Source organism: Hyalella azteca, unplaced genomic scaffold (assembly GCF_000764305.2).
Source record: "Hyalella azteca isolate HAZT.00-mixed unplaced genomic scaffold, Hazt_2.0.2 contig10672, whole genome shotgun sequence".
Taxonomy (NCBI): domain Eukaryota; kingdom Metazoa; phylum Arthropoda; class Malacostraca; order Amphipoda; family Hyalellidae; genus Hyalella; species Hyalella azteca.
In genome coordinates this window covers 219,967-243,996 of record NW_025940701.1, presented here as the reverse complement: position 1 = coordinate 243,996, position 24,030 = coordinate 219,967, and the positions used below count along the sequence as shown (strand labels likewise).

Genomic DNA, 24,030 nt, shown 5'->3' with positions numbered 1-24,030 from the left:
ACTCTATAGAGACCGCAACTATCAAGCGCAGCACGCTACAGTGAGAGGAATAGTCGCCGGCTACTCTATAGAGACCGCAACTATCAAGCGCAGCACGCTACAGTGAGAGGTATAGTCGCCGGCTACTCTATAGGGACCGAAACTATCGAGCGGAGCATCCCAGTGAAAATTTACGGACGCGTCAGCTTCTGATTTGGGATATCAGAAGCTGGGGCGACTCTAAATTTTGTTAGGGATACGACAGTGAGAGGTATAGTCGCAGGCCACTCTATATACTCTATAGAGACCGAAACTATCAAGTGCAGCGTGCGCCAGTCTTAAGAATAGTCGCAAGCAGTTCGCTAGAGGTCTGGACCAGCTAGGGAGAGACAGCACCTCTGTCGCTAAGAAGGCGCGTCATTTACGAAGTTATACAATAAGCGCCGAGAGCATAAGGCTTCGCAGCTCGAGCACAATTTTATGGCAGGATAAAATCTTAACAGCAGGCACAACAGAGCCTCCTTCCTTATCTCGGAGCGCGCTAAAACTAGGCACTTAAAACACCCCCAAAAACCGCACATTAAAAACCTTCCACTTCACATGGCCAACAAAATAACCTCTACGCGTACACAGGTTGAACAGTAAAAAGCCCCGGCGCAATGGACGAGTTTCTACGCAGCTATCAAGAAAATTTTAGAAGACAAATGTGATGAAATGCAATGAAACGGAGAGCTATGAATAACGCCTGCTTTCCATTGGCAGAGCGGCGTATTTGTATGGTATGGAATTATGCACACGCTAGAGCCGGGCTAATATATAAGAAATAAAAAATATAGTGGGGAAATATATGGCATAAAAATTATTTAAAATAAGTACAACGTGAACGCAATTTCCGTGTGTGTTTAGCCAACACTATGGAATACGTTTCCTTGCAACTGTCCCTAATAAATCCGTTTCCGTGTTCGGTATACGGATTTCGAGTGCGTTTTAGAAATTCATCAAAGTTGTTTCATCTGATCGATGATCATATAATTCATTGGGTATTATGTGTAAAAAAAGCAAAAATTAGTAATATATATGCGGGTTTCAGACAATTTATCTGAAATTTTGGAACTGTACACCAGAAATTTCTTCAATTTAATATTTTCAGGTGCCGACTAGAGAAGAATGTTATTTGCACATCAACATAAACACAGTAAATACAACAACAATATAGATACACAAATAAAAACAGGCTTAAATATTTATGAGCGGGATTACCGACGGGCAATGGTCGAACAATCCAGGAACTTCGGGAAATTTCCTCAAGGGGTGAAGAAAGAGAAGTAATTCTTGCGCAATCTCATGAAGTAAAAAGAAATCCTGAAGTGGCAGTGCACGCGTCCAATGGTCCAGAAGATGTCAACGCGGGAGTCGTAAAAGCGAATCCGTTGGCCCAGTCGAGCGGCAACGTCTTCTAATGAAGATGAATTTTAGAGCGCGGTGGTGACGACAGCGCGATGAAATGTTCGAATGAGAGCTCGTCTTATGTGCGTGATACACACATAATAAATGATGCAATCAGTGCACACGACCGACGATTGCACGACCGAGGAGTGTGATGATGCTGTTCTCTATAATAGATGCAGGTTAATATTGGGACTCGGCGCCCACGCTCGGTTAGGTTAGGTTTTAAAGTTATTGCCGATTACAGAATTGATCAGGTCTGACGAATTCGATGGAATAGATCATAATGTTGAAGAAGAATAATGCTATATATTTATTTCAAATTAGGTTACATTGAACCCAGTAAAATTCTCAATATATGTATAAATGAATTTCCACACTTTATGTTGCTTTGGAGCAGAAACTGTAGTCAAAAGTTTTGTTCACCAACTCTTTATTCGTGTCTCATAAATTCATGAATAAAAACGTCCATAACGAAGAACTAGCAATTCCGACTAAAGTTATGGAAAAAACGAACAAAGTTTCATAAGCAGTCAAAAATGAACAGAGAACCTCACTGACATTCAAAGTAAAGGCTCGGAAGGCGGAAGAGCAAATGGTATCGATGAGTACAGCCATTGAGTGGCGAATGACTGAAAAAAATTCTTGAAGTAATTTCAGAGCAACTTGCTAGTCATTCTACAACTTGCCAGTCGTGAATTTGAAGGCATCGGTGTTTTTAGCGCATTTTCTCATTTCTGGAAAAAAGGCGCTATTGTGCTCGTCATATCCGTCCGTCCGTGACTTCACGTCACGGAACGGACGAGAAAATGCGCTCTCTGTCACTCACTGCAGTGAGTACTGATCTAATTTTTGTAAATAATCTCATGGTGTTTTCTAATAGAAGAGTTTTAGATTTTAGAATAAGGACGGAATTGGACAGTTAAAAGCTGGGAGGTCCACTATGACAGACATGAAGCAGTAGATTGCAAGCTACTATCTGGCAGTAAATGAACGGTCAACAAGCAAATAATCAAAGGAAGTCCGTGACAAACGGAAGACAACGTCCACGTAATAAGCCTGACATCGAAACCTAGTAGTAAATAAACGGTCAACAAGCAAATAATCAAAGGAAGTCCGTGACAAAAGGAAGACAATGTTCACGTTTTGCAAGGCATGTAATAAGCCTGACATCGAAGCCTAGAGACGACATGCATCAGACGACGAGGTCAAGCATGCAGCCTAAAGCAAGCCTGGCATTTAGCTCACTTTATAGACCCTCATCGCAGCGAGATCTATTGGACTTTGGTCAAGCAAATTTTGGTCCGGACGTGACGGAAACCGAGCCGTTCATCAATGTCCTGACCTCAACAATTGGCAGGCACGAGCTGAACTTCGTCGTTGGCACGACGGCTGGAATGTTCCGAGGCTCAAATTCAAGGGTTAACGAGGCTCGTTAAGGCCTGTCACTAACGACCTAATTATAATGCGGGTAATTTAAGATGAATGAATGAATCAGATTCTCAAGGATTTCAAGTCGTACTAAATGACGAACAGCATTGATTATATTATACGTATTAAAGCACATCATAACATCGAATTATTCATATTTAGTGCAAAATACGAAGTCAATTTGTTGCCGTATGCGAAAGTAGTAAATTGAAATGAAATAAAAACTTCAGTTAACTACAAATTTCATTAAAGCGCATACTTAGTCCTCCCAAACAATCTACAGTCAAGCTGCCCCGGGCACCGCAAAGTCAGTACAAACATTACAATAATTATATTATTACGTATTAACTGAACGGCGATTTCTTGGCGTAAAAGGCTGCACACGTACCTTAATTTCGTGTATGATAAAAGAGCATTGCATTATAAATGCAATGAAATATATATTTTGTTAATGTGCATTAAGTTTGAGCTCATTAGCGCGGGTGGGTGATTTGGTCGCTACCACATTACGTATGACTTCTCAATTTCCTAGAGCATAGCGTGTACCAAATGAATGTCAAATAGCTTAGATTGATTGAGCCATCAAGATATCATTTACAAATACGCTTCAAACGAGACCACTTTAATGATTGTGTAAGATTTGACTATTGCCCACCAGTAAACAACGATGGATACGATGGATGCAATCAAGCAAAGGCAAACATAGGCGNGAAGAGTGGCGCTCGGCGAGTGGCGCTCGGCAGGGAATGACAAGCTCGGCGAGTGGTGCTCGGCAGGGAATGACAAGCTAGAAGAGTGGCAAGCAACTACAGCAGAAGTTACGCAAAAAATGATGCCTTGACTTTACACCGACATTTCTAGAGCCGAACTATCACAAATATTAAAAAGTTTGTAACTCTGTCAGTCAATCACTGACAACTTTTCAAGCAAAACGCAAAGACGAGAAATCGAAGGCTACGTCTACACAATGCGAGTTAGAAAATCTTGCTAAAATAAAAATCATATGCTAAATCTTGCTAAAATATGAGTGTACATATAAGCGGCTACGGCTACGTGTACGTAAGCAAATTTTTATAGTGCCGCCCCAGACCGGCAAGACGATAAAAAATGCTTATGGCCAAGTTACGAATTAACTTGAAAGAAACATAACGCGATCTTGACATATCAAATCTGGTCTAACCCAAATGCAAACAGGTACTAATCAAAACAAGTAATCGAAAATATAAGCTAAAATTTCACTATACGAGCTCCGACTTTTTTAAAAATTTTAGAACTGAGGTTAAAATTAGAAGTTTTTAAATACGAGGGTTTGAACGGGTTTTTCTTCAACTAACATCATTTTAATTCCAATAAAATATTTAACAAGACTACCTAGCTGTGAAATATAATTGTTATAGGAACTATTTATCCCAATCCCTTTTATTATATTCAATTCAAACATGAAATGAAAAATATTCAAAAATACCTTGACTAGACTATCAAGGTACGTCGATTACGAAGAAACAAACGACGCTGCTTTGGACCGCGCGTGTTATAAAAGAAATGCCTCATAAATGCCGTGAGAAGCTGGAAAATGAACAAACTAAGGTTATAGGAAGCCAGTTTTATTTACCAGGGGACAATAAAGTGCAGGGCGGCCATATAAACGGGTGCTATTAACGAGCCGTTAAAGCGATCTAATTAGGCAAGAAAAAAGCAGATCAGGTCACGTTGCACCGGAGCCGTTTCAATAAGGTCGTTATTTGTAATGATATTCCTACCAGGCTTGCTGGATTATTTCAGCAGTGGCGCGCTGCGTAACACAAATAAATGAAGTAAATAAGAGATATAAAAATAGTCTGAAGAGTTTCAGCGAGACTAATATGCATGCATGATTGAAATGCTTCAAATTGAAGTGTGCTTCTACACCATAATCCCTAGTCATACAGTGATTATAAGATGTATGGTAATCGTAAGTGACAAAAACAATATCTGATAGCAATAATGGCTGGTGACAACATTAATGGCTACCGGCAACAATCGCTGCCGGCAACAATAGCGGCCAGCAACAATTGCTGATGGCATCTTCAATGGTTGATGTCAACACAGATGGCTAGTGGCAACACCGATGGCCTGTAACATCACCAATGGCTGGTGACATCACCAATGGCTGCCGGCATCAATGGCTGCCACCAACAATTGCTGATGGCAACACCGATGGCTGGTGGCAACAACATCAGCTCGCAACAACAAGGCACCAGCGGCCGCCAGGTATGCAAGCACACGCAGCAAAATCCGTCAGTTACACGGCGCAGGCTGAGCATGCCGCGCGATCTGCATGGCACGGAGTACGGCTTTGCGAGCGAACATTTCAACGGTGCATAACGCAGGCTCAGCGACGGTGTCACTCACCACAGCATGCACGAGGTTTGAGGTCGAGTTACGACTTTAAAAGATAAAAACAATAACCGGTAAATATTTCAACGCTGCATAACGCAGGCTCAGCGACAGTGTCACTCACCACAGCATGCACGAAGTTTGAGGTCGAGTTACGGCTTTAAAAGATAAAAACAATAACCGGTAAACATTTCAACGCTGCATAACGCAGGCTCAGCGACGGTGTCACTCACCACAGCATGCAAGAAGTTTGTTGCATAACGCAGGCTCAGCGACGGTGTCACTCACCACAGCAGGCACGAAGTTTGAGGTCGAGTTACGACTTTAAAAGATAAAAACAATAACCGGTGAAGAATAAACGAAAGTGAAGGTCAAAAGAAAGATTACACGACGCTCTACAGATGAAGTCATGTGAGAATGAATTCACTTTCGACTCTGCTTGCGCTGCCATGAAAGCACTCTAGAAATTTGTTGACAACGATCCATTGAATGTAGAACTTTATTGCTAAGAAAACATCGACGTTCACTGCGAATAATTAACGAGTTACCCTGGCTAAATCTGTTTAAAAATCATGCGATCGCCGTTGCCCGTCTAAAAGACTAAATTAATCTCATCAAAAACTCTTTGCCTCAATGACGAAATTTTTAAATGTAAAGCAATAAACTAATTTTAATGTCTTACTCACCAATATCCGGAGTAGTTTCGTCTCGGGAGATGTCGCTGACACTGTCGTCGTCGGCCGAGTTCTTCTTGCGAGACATGACTCGTGCCTCGGCATCCGTGAGTTTGCAGTTTCGGTTGGCTTTGTTAGCAGCATCGGTCATCGTCGTAAGTTTAGGGTTAGGAGGCGAGTCTACTGCCATTGACATTGAAATGGAATTAGAAAGCTGTTGATTTGCCGCCTCATGAGTAGACAAATTGAAAAAAGATTCCGGCTCTGTTTCAGGTAAAGGGAATTGGTCGCGCGTCAACGAGAGGCGCTCGTTGTTTACGTTGTTGATAGACTTGCTGTCTTGGGGATGGCGTGTCTGACATCGAGGTTTGCTCGTTGAGGGCGGTACGAAAGTTTCTCCAATATTTGATGTGACTGAGGCGGTCGAAACAGAGTCCAAACTAACAATGACTTCAGCAATGGCTATGCCAGGAGAAGATTTAAGGCCAAGAGCTTTAGGATGTCGACCACTAGGAAGCGATGATGAGCGAGACAAATGCCTCGTGGAAGAATTGCTTTGGCAATCGCCATGAATATTTGTTTTTGAGGTTCGTGTTACGGGTCCATAATTGCCGGCAATATTCTCGCCCGAGCTGTGCGCTAGAGTTGCGTCGAGGACGAGGGGACTGTAGGGGCCGTTCTTGGGAGAAGGTGAATCGACTTCGATACTCGAGTAGAGATCGTCGGCGCTAGAGATGATAGTTGAAAGAACTCTATTGGCCGCAGCATCTGTAAAATTGGTTCCATCTGTCTCCGAAGAACAAGCGTCAGGCCGTGAAGATGAAAGGTTTGAGAAGAGGCTAGAAGACGCCAACAAGGGAAGACAAGAATCCGAAGGGGAGTCATGGTCGCTGGCTGGACTCAGCATTGCCCAATGAGCATCATCATCTGCAAACAAAAATAGAACTAAATTGCATTTTAGAATTTAAAGTAGGGTGTGTCAATAGCAAATAAGCTAAAATTGATTATGAATTTTTATCTATTACTGTGTCTTTACATCCTAAACTTGCAGCATAATGTATGTTACCCAAGCATGGATATGTTTGTCAAAATGATCACAGTTCTAACAATAAATTACAAGATATCTTTAGGTAACTCAGCAGAATTGAGCTTCCACTGAAATTGAACACAATATGGAACAACATGAGAGCAATGAAGAAATTTTTTGACAGTAAAGATATTTTTAATAAAGAATGTGGCATGTATAGAAAACTACTTACTAGCTAGACTAGTTGGCAACCAAGGATAGCTATTGATGAAATTATTTTTCAGAGCTTATTGCATGTGCATAAAAGTGATTTGTGTAGACATTCCAAATCACAATGTATATTTGCATTTGTATAAAATTATTACTATTTTGAAAGTGACTGTATAGAAAAAAACATTTCACGCTTGTGATTTGCAGATGATATGGAAAATTATGAAATAAATTTCAATCAAATATAAAGTTCATTTTGCAAAAAATTAAAATGAATAACAAGTTTGAGAGATAAGATGAAATTAATGAAGAATTTCCCCAGAGAAGAATAAAATAAAAATAATACTAATAGAAATAAGGTACTTTGCAGGACGAAATATAATTTTTGTGCAAATTCAAAGAGACCTGTGCACATTTTTATAGAAAACATAATCCAGGATCAGGAACTAATCAAAAACTAAACCAATTTTATATTTTTAAAGTACCTATGTAGCTGGAGCTGAAAATTACAATAATGATTCCATTGATATAAATCATCATTAGCTCATCATTAGTGAGTACGCAATCTTTAATATAGTTGGAATGAGTTTTGTGCGTTTGATGTGAAGCTTTACATATCAAAGAGGTATAGTCAGATGGGGTAAGACAGGACCAAAATCACTAACAGGCATGTAGCATCTATACCATGAATAAGTAAAAAATCCTAAACTAATCACAAGGTGTGGTTATGCAATGGGCTTCAAAGCTACAACTCAGACTTTTTGCATACAACACAGTTTTCTGTACAGATTAAAAAAAGTGAGCTGGTCCCATCTTACCCCATTGGGGTAAGATGGGACCAGGCTGGGGTAAGAAAGGACCAACAGATAATTCTTATGTTACAAGGTTTTTAATAAAAATATAAATCTGATATTCAATATTATCCATCTAGAAACACATTATTTGATTAAACAACCACTTGTTACTGTTTTGTGTTGCAGGAAGTCAACTCTAATATCAGTCACATTGGAGTTTTTGCCACGAGAAAACTTCGTTAAGCATAGAAATAGTAGGTTGGCTTTGAGTCATTGTAGAGCACTGCCAAATGATACATGTATATTCCATTAGTGTCATTGTCTGAAAATTTATCAAATTGGTAATAAAACCAATGGAAAAGAGTCCGACTTAAGAGTCGGATGGCATGTGTTTTCTTACTAACTGCATTTGTGGTGCACTTCTTCAAACATAGCCCATGCAGTCTCACAAAATTGTGATAATAATTATTTTTTATGTTTCACACAATGATTTTTCCACCAACCACTCTTGCACATTGTTCTGCAGCTCACTAATGGGAAGAGACATCCCTATTTTCTCCATCCCCATGATGCAATTCAGAATAGTATGCTAAATTTATCTAATTAAAAAGCTAACAAGTTAGAATGGTTATTTTAAGCAAAAGATGAAAATTTTGACCAAAATACTCCATGTATACTTATGCACAATAATATATTTATTTAAAAGCTATTTTCGATAAACTATGGGAACCATTTGTGGGGTAAGACAGGACCATTTGTGGGGTAAAACATGACCATTTAGCGGTCCCGTCTTACCCCATGTCTGGCCCTTTTTACCCCATTTTAGAATAGTTGTCAGGCAGTGATGATAGCAGGTAGGAATGCCTAGTATGTCTCAAAAGTTGCTTATTACAACGTTTTTCTTAGCTCGCTTTCGTGTCTGTGATGATCAAATCTTGCAATCGATATTTCACCAACTTTCACATTAGCTAGCGCTCTGAAACTTTTAGGGAAGCTGAGCTCCCGATAACTCCGAAAAATTATTTTCTACTTTTGAGTCCACATGAAAAACGTGGTCTTTAAAAATTTTTTTTATACATTTTATTACTTGAGGTTACCTGCCTACATCCACAAACGTGGCCAAAAAATTTTTTGTCATTAGACAGAGCTTATTTCCCAAATAGGGTTAACTATTTTGTGACCCTTCTTTACATAGATTTTCTTTAAAAATTAGCCAGAAATTCATTATTTGCAGAAGAGGGTTGAAACAAACACTGAAATGACAGGCAATGATTGCTCTAACATATTCTTTTGTCAAATTAAATTCAGTGCAATCAGAATGCATGCCATGGGCCGGTTCTTTCTTACCCCATGAAGGCTGTGATCCTGTCTTCCCCCATTTGACTATAAGTGGAGTAAAGACCCACAGAAAGCAAAATAATCACTAAGCAGAGATAGATTCATATTTAAATCAGCAGAAAAAATCTGCTTATTAAACCAGTATAAAGATATCTTCCCAGTTTTGCAATTGAGGATGCACCAGTACTTAATAATAGATTTTTATATACGTTTGATTGTAATTTTACTTAATAATAGCTGAATAGCTGAACTCATCAAGCTGGATAGCCACATTGGTATATCAATCTCTGTTTATTGTTTAAACACACACTCATTCAAAGCATGAGACATGTTTTTGGAGTAAGCACTGTTTTATAATAATGATGCTGCAGCACTGCAGTCACTATTAAGCTCATGTGTGCCATCTGTAGGGAGGCCCCTAACAGTAAGTTAGTCAGTAACACCATTACAAAACCATACAATGGCGTCATCTGCATTGGTTTACATGATTTTCCTATGCCTCCTATTAAGAATTTGATTTGTTACTAATGAGGAGCATTCTTTAAAAAATTGTCAAATCAAGTTGTCTAACAGGCGGCAAATTTTTTTAACAATGGTATCCAAGAGCTGGCACCAAGATACTATGAATGTCTCAATATTATTGATAATCATATAAAATATTAGAGTGTAGTATGACCTTTCACATAATCACATGAATAAATAATTTTTCAATAAAAAATAAATACTTTCCATTTCAAAATGGTACTTACTTTAAAAACAGGCCTCATGTGTTAAATGCTAATTTCCATGAAACTCACCAGTCAACTTACCTATATTACTGATTACTGAATGGGGAATTCAACTAGATAATTGGGCAGTAACCACTTGTGAATCAAACGTAAATGTCCATTAATCATTATTATGTGAATTCCATTGGCTTTTGTATTTCTTTATTAATTTCTTTAGAGAAAAATGAGAGATTTATATTTGTTTACAGTATTTTCCTTTTATTTATAAGCACAATTTGTTTTAATTTCCACCCATATTACCAATTGAAATTTGGATAGGTAGAAAATACTTATAACAGGAGTCCAGAATACCTAAAATATCATAACATAACTCAGAAAAGCAAAAGCCTTCAGAAGATATTAAACACAGACATGCATTTAGAGTTTTGACAAAATTAAAGAACATGCAAGAGTCGGTAAATGATTATCTAAAGACATTGAAATCAAAGAAAACTTTACATTTAAGGCTAAAATCTAATTAATCCTAAATTTAACTTATTCATTCAGGTAATTAGGTCATGTCAGCACTACAAGTACTGCCACACTCAGGATTATGTATGTTTTCAGGGAATTTTCCCGCGCATTTTGACTTTTTTCAAGCTATTGCGGCGCACAGTTGGTGCAACTTCTGGCCATCCCTGCTTGCACGCGCAAGCGCTGGCGCAGCACGTGCAAGCATCGGCGCAGCGCGCGCAAGCGTCGGCGTAGCCCACACTCAGGAAGATGTATATAAACGGGGAAATTTCTCGCATAAATCAATCTAATTATATTTTTTTCGAGCAGGCGTTCGTGCAAATCACGGTCATTGATTCCGCGCCGCGCAGCACTCGGCGCGGGCCGCGGAGCCGTCCGACACAGTTCTGATTTAGACACAGTTTTCATCTGAATGGAATGGCAACATCGTCTGTAGATGATTTCAAATAACGCTGAACCAGCATTGCCAGATGGTATATTTCTATACCAGATTTCAGAAATCTGGTATTTTCAAAAGGTGTCTGGTATGAATATTTTAGATCTGGTATATATGCCTAAATCTGGTATTTTTCTGGTATTTTCTGACTTACTGCAAATTTACTGCATTTAGTTCCACCTCTGAAGTTTGAACTTCCTCCAGCGTAGGCGTGGATTATATTATTATTTATATGAATTGCCTTCAGAGCGGCGCAATTAGGCTTTCCCGCCATTTTTGGAACTGCAAGTTTTCATGTCAACCAGAACTCAAACACCACAGCAGAGAGTATTTTATGCAGCTAATGAATTTCGCAAACTTTGCTGGAAGAGAGATTATTGAATTTTAGAAAAAAGGCTGGATAATTCAATGAAGGCTGGTGGCAGAGCTGCAATCTTGATACTCTACTGTGATTCATGCTATGATAACCTACATAACAATTTTCATATGATAGTTATAATTTTTGCACATTCAAAGTACACATGACATAACATAACGCACCCAAATTTGGAAACCATTATTGCTCAAATGAAGCAAAAATAAACCACAGACCATTGACTTATCTTGCAAATATATATATTCATATTATGTATCACATAGCATAATTACGCTCTGTAATTATGCCATATTGACCTAATTTGTATAGTCCATTTACGTGCATTGTTATTAGGTATTGATCGTGTTGATTTTGCCGGCCGGGAGGATGTCGGTAATGTCGTACTGTTGACATACAGGTTCATACCCTACTTGCCACAACCAGTCCAGTCATTCATTAGAAGGCACCGATGGCACATCTAAAGCCATGTTGCCTTCTTTAGTTCTGTAATTCATGTCTGATTGAATTGTGATCTATGAATGAATATTCATTACTGTGCAGACTCTTAGAACCTGAGTCCTGAGTTGACGCGGTAGCAATCTAGTTAACTCGTATCCAACCACAACACAGTGCGGATACACGTTTGTGTGTACGGTCAGTGTAATTACGTAATTTGCATTGCCGTGCATCCATATTTAAACTATTTTAGCTTTCTAAAAGTACGGCGCTGTCGGCGCACAGCACATTTATTACCGGCATAGTACGGCGCACCGCGCAGGTCGTTAAAATGACAATATAAATTCCCGCGCACCTGGCACATCTTCCTGACCATGGCAAGTACAGCAGTACAGCACTACAGCTTCTTTAAGTTTAACCGTTTTGAAACTTTGAAAGAAGCTTTACAGTAGAAAATAGATGAAAATAGATTGCAGGCTTGTGTCTGAAATGAACATAATAATGTAAACATATTAGGATAGCTAATCAATTTAGTTGCATAACTTGCATTTAACTGATTCAAGTTCCACTCCACAAAATCTAGAATATCACTATCAGGCTGATTATTCTAAATATTCATAATAAAAATGTTTCTTTCATCAAATAAATTAAGCTAGATCCATGGGAAATGACAAAATTCTGCAAAATGGCAGGCGCTTTAGCGCTAGCTACTAACTACAAAGCTACCTAGGTTTATTTAGGAGCGGCTTCGGAGTTCGCTCAGTTCGGTGGCAGTGGCACTGCCATCTACTACTACCAGTCCCGTTCGGCCACGGTACTGCAGTCAACTTACCAATAAAATTTATCGATTGAATAAAGTGTGCACTTACTTTATGACGCTAACAACTAAGGAGATTTTTGTTATTCTGACGAATTAGGACAGAATTGCATTGCCGCTATTCAAGAACTCATCTCATTGTCAACTCCGACAAATTACGAATGGCACTTCACAGTATAGACGCAAAAACATAATAACAGGACCAATGTAGTAACTATAAGCACTTTGAATATGAATTTGAAATTAACACTTTAAATGTTAGTTTTTTTTATTACATTCAAACATGTCGTAAAAGATTTAAAAACGGCATAAATAAATTATTCATGAGTTTCTACCTAAATGCATGCGTGAATTTGAATTTAAATTATTGGGTAGAAAAGAGCAGACTTGAATTCAGTGATTTAGTTAACTGTAGACTAATAATCCTCGTGAAAAATATCAAATGCTTTCTAATGATAATATTTTTATCATTCTTATGATAAAAAAATGGACACACCTATTTTTTTTGCTTGCATCATGTACGTCTCATATTTTTAGCAATAGAGATCTACAACCTAGAGGTCCTCCAAGTCCCAAGTCACCTCGTACCGCTGCGAATTTCTAATACTACTTATTCACCATCGTTTGCATTGTTTTTATGCTAAATAAGTTTAGCGCCTCTTGTAAGTTATATCGTTTGAATTGCAACAGAGAGCTATAAGGACCAGGATAAGGTTGTATGGCTACAACTGCAACGCGTTTTAGGTTTCTATTAAGGCACTAAACCATTTATCAAAGCAACAAATAACGGACAATAACTGACCCCTTAAGCTTCAGCGCGTCCACTGCTATAAGCCCTTTCAGCGGCAGTAGAATGCAAGCGTAAATCAATGCTCTGGGTGAGCTTTAACCGTCATAGTTTCAGAAACGGTTAAATATCTTAAGTTGTCATAGCATAAAAATTTTGAATAAAATTCCGTTGGAGCGTTTAAATTGAGATCAATATCGCGAGGTTAGAGCTAGCAGCCTCCCTGAAGATATTGTTGACGCTCTGAGTATCCGCGCGTTCAAGAACCAAGAACAGACTGATCAAAGCTGCGCAGGAGCATATGTTTAATCTTGAAATGCCTAGTACCCTACGGAACAATTGAAACTCTAGAAACGATTTCAAATCTACAGTCCGTTGAAAGGATTTGATCAAAAGGCCAGTCTTTCAGATCTTGTGAACTAGTCAAGAAAAGTGCATGAATCGGCGACAAGCCTATTCTTCAACGCCGAAGATACTTTACTATACCAACATTCCAGACAGCCTTAAAGCACAAATGCTAAAAGCTCATCCTAAGCAGCAAAATGAATGAGTTAAGAACAATGAAGTTAAATGACCAAGGTTTATTCAACTTCGACCAGGCAAATATTACTTTCAGGAATAATCGGCTCCAAAAAATAAAATAAAAAAACAAGGGACCGTTCGATAACAGTTCTACTCATCGATTCATACTAAACGCCCGAAACTTTTATTTATAATCTCGATGTTTTCACTCACAGATCCTGGGTAGGTAGGACATAAATGGTATAAAACACGAGTTCAGCAGACATTTTTTTTTTACATTACAGAATTATAATCCGAGTAACATTACCTTGTAAGCACGTTTTGCAAACACTAATTCCCTTGATATACTAGCATATTTAAGTAAATAAAAATAAATTTTCGTGAATAAAACCTGCGAAAGCAGAGTTGCAGTTTGATGGTAAAGCGGAATTTTTCGAGGGACCATACACGATATTTTAGCTACACCATCCTTTCAAAAACGCTGTGGGGGGGCGTGAATGATAACTGAGTTTATAAAAATGTAAACAAATTAATTTCTTTTTTAATAGCTCAACACAATTTTGGTGGGAATAAATAAATTCTGTTGTTATTCAAAATGAAGTACATACTCAAATGAAATGCAGAATATTAACAAAATACAACACATGAATTACAATAATGTACAGGGATAAAATACATACATATTCAACGAACTCCTCATACATAATTTTTTTCAGTAAAAAACACAAATCTGGATACATCGGAACAAAACCCCTTAAAGGTATTTCAGTCTCGTGACATGAGAAACTTCTAGCTGTGAGGCCTGCTGCATTCTCTTGGAAACCTGCGCATTGGCGCCAGAAGCAGGCGCCATACTTTCAAAAAAAGTTGAGAGATCGTAAGTTCATCAGCCAATCATCGGCGGCCTTTCAAGCAAAATCCACCAATCATAGACAAGAAAATAGAGCGTAAGTACTTACGTGCACTATACTTTAAAAAAAAAGGTTAAGAGATCGTAAGTTCATCAGCCAATCATTGACGGCCTTTCAAGCAAAATCCGCCAATCATAAACAAGAAAATAGAGCGTAAGTACTTACGTTCAATTAGCGAGTTTTGAAAGTATGGCCCCAGGCTGGGAGTTGCTTTGTACACCACAAGTCTTAAAACCAATTATAAAAAAATACGTGAAGGTAAGCAGGTACATTGACTGGCGCCGCGCGTCTCCGATCACGAGGTGTTGTCTAACAGTCGAAGCAGGTAGCGCTCCATCACCGCTTGGGCTGTCAACGTCAGATAGTAACCAAAACAAAATTAGGTCAAGATATTACAGAATTATTTTAGTAATAAAAACAATATTAAGGTCTATACCGTAAGAACATAGTAAAGAGTTGCTCAGTCCTACGGAAAATGCCATTCATACAATATCATTGTGAACGTAAGATGGTAACCCTAAAAAAATTAGGTCAAAATTTAGAAAAAAATTTACTATGGTAAAAAATATATTAAGAACAAGACCGTAAGAATATAGAAAAGAATTGCTCAGTCTTACGGAGAATGCCCTTCAAAGCTATTGTAACGCAAAACCCCTAAAGCTTAATAAATGCTCTTGACCTTCTAATAACAAACATAACAAAACCCTAATATTTAGCCGAATATACCTATCATCACAGAATTGCAAAAGTTACAGCCACACAATAATTATACTGTTATTGTGTAATTTATAATTAAATTACACAATAATTATACAAACACGTTCGCAACTGGAACCATTAAACAAAATAATAGTTGAGCTAAAATTTAACAATGAAAATTTATCAACAAGAATTTTTAGTAATTAATAATAGATTTTTAACGAAATTTAATGGTATAGACAAAACTTTATAGGAGATTGATACGAGATTCGTTAAAATTAGATGCTTGCCTTTCAAAGAGTTACGTCGACACGCTATATCATATGCAGTGTTTCCTGTGAAGTTGGTGGCGGTGAGAGACGCCTTGTGGTCCAGCAGCTCAGACACGCACTGCGCGTGGTCCTCGGCAGCAGCGAACATCAGAGGCGAGCAGCTCATCTGAAACAAAATGCTAAAATTTCAGCCCATACTAAGTAAATTAACAATGAAATGTTCCATGTTCAACTTTCTAATACATATACGAAGGCTGATTTTAGCGCATTTTCTCATTTATGAAAAAAGCGCCATTGTGCTCGTCATGTCCGTTCGTCCGTCTGTCTGTGACTTCACGTTGCCGAGTATCCATGATACTCGGCAACGAGAAAAATGCGCTCTCTGTCACTCACTGCAGTGACTACTGATATATTTTTTCCACTTCCGATCGTGGAGCTAGACGGCAGGGCGCGCGGCATCGACCAGCAATGAGCGGTAGTCGACTGCACAGCTTACCTACTACAACTCACTCGTTTTCGGGCGTACGTCATTACCCGTTTGTCTAGTGACACATAAAAATGGCTACCATGATAGAATCACTCGGCATGAGTGACTTGCGAAGTGTTATTCGTTTTTGCAAGCTGAAGGGTTATCCATAGTATAAATTCACTGTAGAGCCAGGGACAACTATCAATTTTAGATCGAAGGACCACAATTTACGCGGAAGGATCGGAAGGATACTGCGGTACATTACAATGTTTGTGGAGAGCTATCCAGAACAAAAGGAGAGGAATGCTCACATCGGAAGTAGTGTTTATTCACGGCAACGCCCGTCCTCGCGTTGCTGCTTTCACGTAACGTCTTCTAGACGGGCTTATATGGGAAATTTCTGATCATCCGGTGTATGGTCCTGACTTAGCGCCGAGCTACTATAACCTTTTACCGGAACTGAAGATGCTAGGTGGGCAGAGCTTCCGAACAGATGACGAGCTGCAAGACGCCATGAAAACCCATCTCTAATCACTGGCAGCCAACTTTTATGAACAAGGTATGAAGAAGCTTGCTTCCAAGTGTAAAAAATGCCTCCATTTAAATGGTAATTTTGCTGAAAAGTAACTAATTATGTACCTCACCTTTGATAATAAATTATTTCGTTACTCTTACTACTCACTAGTTCAATTGTTGTCCCACATTGGAAGTTGAAAAAACAGCCTTCGTAAATATTAATTTTTATGGTGTAAATTATCTTCATACACCAAATAAGAGGAAAAAAATTAGATTGACTGACAGATTTTGCTTCCTTGCTGAAGGAAGTTTCAAAGTAAGGGATAATAAAAATATTGTTACATTAAACTGCCTCGGTTACGGCGAGCGTGACGCAGCAGCGCGTGGTGACGCTTGAGTGGAGTTAAAAAAGATTCAATGACATGCGACATTCACATAAAACTGCCCATTGCCCGCTGGGCAGATTCTCTCAGACTTTTTGACCACACTCTAGTCACTGCCCTTCCTCAACGACAACCTAGGTCACAACTTATGAGCACATGACCGTCGGTGCAAGAAATAACATCTCCTAGCAAAATACAAGACTTGGCTCGACGTAACGTAATGCTGCCACATTATTGATGAATGGAAAAGATGAAATAATGATTAATATTGCACCTCCCTTACATAACCAGCCTGGCTAATCTGAGCAGAGCCTTGTGAAGCATGTGAAAATTAACTTTAACAGCCATTTAAATTAGCCCTCTCTCAAAACTAGCCAAGTTACTGGTAAATTTTTCAGCAAGCAAAGAGAAGCTGAAGTTGATAAGAGGCATGAAATATGGAGGCCTGGGTAATATGATTAATTACTAAAGGCACACATCATCTATTCGATGCTTGATATGCTGATCAAGCAAGCATAGTCCTCTCACGTGATCAGCATGGTTGGGGTCAGCCCCCGCTGCCAGCAGCACCTTAGCCACCTCGTGATGTCCTGCAGCACAACACAACTGCAAGGCTGTCTGGCCATCTTCTCCCTGCAAATAATAATCTCTGCAAGCAAAGTACGTACCAATGTTATGCTTTCGTAGCAGCCAAAGCAGTATCAAAATAATTTATGCATAAATAATGAATGTATATATGATGGTAGCAGAGATAAGGATTGTTGAGTGTAAGGGCAGAAGCACTAGGCGAGGACAACTATACATACATTGAGAATATCAGGGGAAAAGATTAGTGCTGTATGGGTGATGGGGGTATAAAGAAAAATGTAGAGTAACTGATGGTGGAAGGTAGGATGTACTGAGAGATGGCTTGGGGGTTATGATGGAGGAAATTGCGAATAAGGGAGGCGAGAGTGAGGAGTGGAGTACGAACAAGATGAAGGGGAAGAGTAGATTACAATGATTGTGGGGAGACAGGATGAGAATGCCAAGAGAGGCAGAGAGGATGAGAATGTCAAGAACAGTCATGATGATTTGTGATGATCACATCCAACTATTCAAATCTTGAATATGGTTAAATTTAATGCCTTATTAACAAGAGTACTCATTATTTTCATTGAATAAAAAATTCAAGTCTCACAGTAGGTTGGCCTAGTTCAATAGTTCTATCAATTTTCAAAATTAATTCAAAGTTTTCATTTATTTCCTGAATCTGAAATTAATGCTATGATAAGTAGATAACAAAACTCGAAAATTTATTTTCAAAATAGAGACTTAAAAAACAGAAATTAACATTTCTTCATAGGGCTAAATTCTATCTTATGAGAAAATCTTTCTTTGTTTACAACCATACATTTTTGGAGCACCATCAGAAGAATCTATGTTACCTACTACCATAAAAATGAGTGACTTGGACCATTGCCAGTGTGACCTGGACCAATTTTCGTGCTTAATTTTTTGTGTTATACATATAATAGTCACATAGTAAATATATAGAATATAGGTATGTATCGATTTATTGCTTTTGAAGATTATTTCATAGTGCTTCAAGAGCCATCAACAAATTTTTTTTGAGGCAAGAACTATAAGAGTATAGGGTTTTATTTCCTTAAATGTCAAAATGTTGCAAGTCACCGTGTCAATGGCCCAAGTCAATGGTTTTATGTATATATTACCAGTTCCTTTTGAGTTACCAATAGTATGCAATGCATATACCTATACACCTATATGATGAGCAGAAAACACACACCAATAAAAAATACTGTGTAAAAATATTCCTAAAAAAATGAATATATTTAGGAAGCATAAATTTTAAGGGAAATAGGATCATCAAAAATAAATCTGAGGGCACAAAAGAATTATATACAATAATATCTATTCTCTAAGTCCTCGTTACTAACCTCATGTTCAATTTCAGCGCCCCTGCTTAGTAATAAGCGGACTGTGGGAACCTGGCCATAAGAGGCTGCCCAGCAGAGGGCTGTCAGCCCACAACTGTCTTCAAAATTGATACTTTCTTGATCTGGACCTGCAAAAGGAATTTACATATCAGTATATATTTAATATATATTAAACCTTGTTCACTACAACTGAATAATTATGTATTGATTAAAGAATTACTTTTTCATATTATATGTTAATATTAAGCTCAACTATGTTGAAGAAACACATAAAATAAAAATGGATAACAAGCAAAATCAAAATAATAACACAAATCAAAAGGGAGTACATTTCAATGCAAAGTCAAGTCAACTGAACTCAGTAAACTCAAGTTTTTGGAATGAGTCAGTTGCCACACACTGAAATATTAATGAACAAAATTTGAAAACTCAAGAAAAGACACTTTCCTTAAAGCTACTCAAATTCTTGGAAAACCAAAATCCAGGCAAACAATGAAAGATTGTGTTAAATAATTTATCAATACATTGCCTAGAATAAACAGATCCTATGCACTCTGTAGGACACAGTCATTTGCCATCACTCCCAACACATGGCTTCTGACAATATTAAAGCATGAATTAATGTAATGAACAATTCATTAATTTTTACCATTGTGTGCCACCTGATTGAGATCTTGAGCATTTATTTCCCCCATTGCTGCTCTTGTGTGCCAACTTATCTGCTGTGGAACCAGAACACTCTCTTCAGTCTGCACATTACCTCGCTGCAAGTTGGTCAGCACTGTAACAGCCTGAAAAATTGATTAAGGGTTACAATATGTTTTTCATTCCTACATTGTTACTATAGTCTTATAAAAGAAAAGCAATATTTAACTATGTTAAGACAAAATCCAAGATAGAGTTTGAATATGTCTGATTATAATTTTGAACTGAAGTTTCTGGGAGTGAGACTGAGATGTAAAATTTTTGATAATTAATTCTAAATTCAGTAAAAATTTATCAAAAGGATTTCTGAACAAGATGATGGGAATTAAATATCTCTAGTTTTCCATTATTGAATGGCTCAACCATTGTTCAATTGATGCAGCAAAAAAATCAGCAAATATTATTCTGTAGAAGTCTAGGAAGCTAAATAGTATTTACTGGTAATGCCAGATAACTTGAGTTGCTGCCTTTCAATAGAAAGCACATATAAATATCTTGAAAGTGGGAATTAGAATTTATATTTTCCTAGAGTGTAAAAAATATGTTAGAACATTTGAAATTTAAATAATATTTGGTCTAGATTTGAATGCTATTGTTCAGATTTTCTTAAAAATTAAGGATAAAAACTTGCTGTTCAGGTGTGATTATTGAATAAATGATATAAAAATATGGTGTCCTGAATGTTTGGCCAGCATAAATGTAATATTATGGCTTTCAAATTTTTTGAACTGAGCATGTTGCATGAGAAGCCAGAGGAGGTCTATTTTTGCCTAAACCTAGGCTTGTAACACAGAACAGAACAGAAGATGTTCACAGGTGACAGGACAGATGACTGATTTATGTTTACTTGCAGAATGCAGAAGTTGTACTATTAGTATTTGACCTCACACCTCAGATAATTATAGAATAATTGGACATGTACTGAACATACAAGCCAGCTAGAAATTAAAGACAAAAAACATGAATAAGCCAGATAGAACACCTGTTAAAAACCACTATGCAGAGGGTGGATGCAGCGTCGCCAATATATGGATTTTTAAGCCCAAAGCGTTGCCGGCCATTTTAAAGATGCGTCGTCGGGTAATTTTTAATGAAAAGCCATTTACGCTGAGTAATGACAAACTATTTACAAGCCACGAACTTATTACAAGGTTGCATGCATGTGTTACCACAAATAACTAATTTTACCCTAAAAACAGTCCGATTGTACAGCAAGCGTCAACTGAACATGTAATAAAGCAGTCTGACTGCTCTAATGTGACTGAAACTACGCAATCGAAAAAACGTTTATATTTTTTGCGGGAACTCATCGCAACTGATTTCCAGACAAGCTTCGCTGCATCGTAATCCATCCAACGTACCAGAAACCTTACTTTTTTTCTATATAGTTGGCTGAAGACTGAGAAATATATTAAATGCAAGAATTTCAATCTAAATGTGTCGGCAAGATCTTCTGAAGGCGAAAATTTTGCCGATAATGCGTCACCGTAGGTCTTTAAATCTTTGTTCACTCTCTGCACAGTGGGTTAAAAATGATTTTATTCAATACATTTCCACAGGCAATTTTGAAAAATCAATAGCAAAATTATTATGCTTACAAAGTTACAATGGATGGAATAAAGGTAATACTTTAGATTAAGTGCATCCAAAAAAAAGAGTGTTTTTTTAATTATGTTTTTGGGGTGTAGATTAAAAATCTGAAATCTGTTTTTGGCGGTTGGCATCGGAAATTTTTAATGGAACCTGTTCCTAACTGGACCTAACCTGCAAGGTTTTTGTTGATTGGCTAGGTTTTTCCGGCCACCGGACCGTCCGGATGGACTCCAAACATGGAAAAAACCTATTGGCTAGGTTTTTCTGGCCGCCGGACGCGGACGGACTCCAAACATAAAAAAAACTTAGCCGATCAACAAAAACCTTGCAGGTTAGGTCCAGTTAGACTGTTAGTGTTAGGTACAGGTTCCATTAAAAATTTCTGATGCCGACCACCAAAAACGAATTTCAAATTCTTAATCTACACCCCAAAAAACATATAATTAAAAAAACACCTTTTTTTTGGATGCACTTAAAAGTAATACCAGAATAGATCAGTCACACACACACAGTTAGATATTCTCGTCTGGACAGAACTAGCAAACAAAATTTAACAGAAATACAGAATAATCTCCCAAAAAACTGGTAACACATTCACAATTGTCTTCAACTCTTCATAATTGATGCTTTAGTGGTATACAAATAGGAATACAATAAATATGCTACTCCAGTATCTAGGTACTCTACTCACTACTGACAGTCTGACACTGTTAGTGACACATGACTTGACACTCTTGACTCAAGTCAAGTGCTTACATATTACAATTAAACTAAATACAAGGCAAAAAAAATCTGTATATTTCTTCTCACTCGATAAGGGACGGGTAAAAATGCAGAGTTGTTTGAACCACTTGCAAGACCAATAGAAGCAGAAGATCCAGCATCCCAAGGGTCATTGCTTAAATCCTCCTCTTTTACGACCACATTTTCTGGCGAACTACTGCACCGAGTTCCTTTTTCCGAAAAATGTTTAGCTCGCATCATTTTAAATACAATGCACTTAATGCCGGACGCCGGTGACGGGATACTCACTGACACCTATCACAGCAGCGCACAAAACCTAAATGTAAACAAGAGTCAAGACTATAGCGATTACGAAGTACTGGCAAGCAACGGCCGTGACGCAACAACACCACAGGTTATTTTTTTTAATTGATTTTAAGACTTCGGGTATGATAAGATCACACCTCCCAGTCTGAGCACAACTTGATTTTTCTCTGAGCCTTTCTTTCTCTTGCCAACAGTCGTTCACAGATTAATCTCTAGCTCACTCTCACCAGCCGGTGGTTGTTGTGTGAAAGAAGAGATAAAAGTTAAAAAGCAGTCCATCATGCCAGACACTGTCAAATGCTCCCTCAATGTCCAGGTAAACAACCAGGCAATACTCATGGGCAAGGCGTGCTGCAGTGATGACATTTTTTAACAGGTGAAGAGCGTCAATTGTACTTTTTCCTTTTCGAAAGCCAAGTTGAAGTGAAGTGAAAACCCCTTGTCTTTCCAAGGTATATTCCAGACGACGTAGGACCATACGCTCCATGAGTTTTCCCATGCAAGGAAGAAGAGTAATGGGACGATATCCATTCACTTGTTCTTGCGACTTTCCTGGCTTAGGGATGGGCACAACAATTCCATGCTTCCATGTGTCTGGAACAAAACCTGAGATCCAACTCTTGTTCATAAGAGACAACAGCTCCTGCTTGAACAAAGGTGATGCCTTAGAGAAGAAAATATTCATGATTGAGTCATGTCCCGGAGCAGTATTTTTCAGAGCTTTCAGAGCCAAAGAAAATTCCCCAGCTGTAAAAGGAACACAGTGATAGTGTTTGAGATTGGCTATGTCTCCGACAGCCTCTGAGACTTCTGCTGCAGGTAAAGGATCCTCAGGTGCTATGGGTATAAAGTAATTAGAAAACAATGAGGCTTTGGCAAAATCATCATCATGGGCTGCATCCAGCAGGGGATAAGAAGAACCACAGGTTATTGTGGACAAACAGCTGCTCATGAACAAACTCAGTCCTTCATGTCGTCTCTGAACCTATTAAAAAGGTAAGATGGGTAGTAATGTGATTCTTCAAAAGAGGGTCGCCGGTTTAAGCTGAAGATGCGGCAGCGAAATATAAAGAATAGTGAGCGCTTGAAAACAAATGAATACTGTTTTTTCGTTGACGCTAAATAATTAGGATTGTTCTTCGTTCTATATTGTCATTACTCATTATAAAGATCAGCCACCGTCAGGAAATTATTGGCAGTTGTGCAAAAGTTTCTCAACAGAGTTCACACCGATTTTAAAGACATCAATCAGTTCAATGCAGATGCAATATATATAGAATAAAATAGAAGTGTTGGCACAAAGAAATAGGCCCGTGTCCTATTGCCGTTTCTTATACTTTACGTGACTTGTTTCACAAGGGATCCGTCCTTTTGAACCCGATATTTCCATAACTGACGATTGTGTGAGATAGCTGCTGGACTTATTACAAGGACCGTAAAGTACTAGGTATTCCAAAACTGAACATATGCTCTTGAATAGCTTTGTCTAGTCTGTTCTTGAAGGATTTCAAACTCGGAGAGTCAACGATGTCATCAGACAGTCTGTTCCACAGGTCGGTGACTCGAAGCAAGAAGAAATGTTGTCGCGTGGGTGAGTTGCAGC

General features: G+C 38.2%; 2 protein-coding genes across 2 annotated transcripts in view; both read right to left on the bottom strand.

Moving 5' to 3' along the window:
• LOC108671168 overlaps positions 1-12,746 on the bottom strand; it is a 150,481-nt gene extending 137,735 nt beyond the window's left edge. The window contains 2 exon segments of the mRNA XM_047882535.1: positions 5,919-6,833; positions 12,633-12,746. Coding sequence (XP_047738491.1) covers positions 5,919-6,813 — 895 coding nt within the window. The 5' untranslated portion in view covers positions 6,814-6,833; positions 12,633-12,746.
• A 2,227-nt stretch (positions 12,747-14,973) lies between these two features.
• On the bottom strand, positions 14,974-22,473 carry LOC108671110 (ankyrin repeat family A protein 2). The gene is made up of 6 exons (XM_018158592.2): positions 22,188-22,473; positions 19,729-19,870; positions 19,080-19,207; positions 17,668-17,772; positions 15,790-15,937; positions 14,974-15,148 (listed from the first exon to the last, which is right to left on the bottom strand). The coding sequence occupies exons 1-6, from the start codon at positions 22,359-22,361 to the stop codon at positions 15,096-15,098; spliced, it is 750 nt and encodes a 249-aa protein (XP_018014081.1). The 5' UTR covers positions 22,362-22,473; the 3' UTR covers positions 14,974-15,095.
• Positions 22,474-24,030: the final 1,557 nt, after the last annotated feature.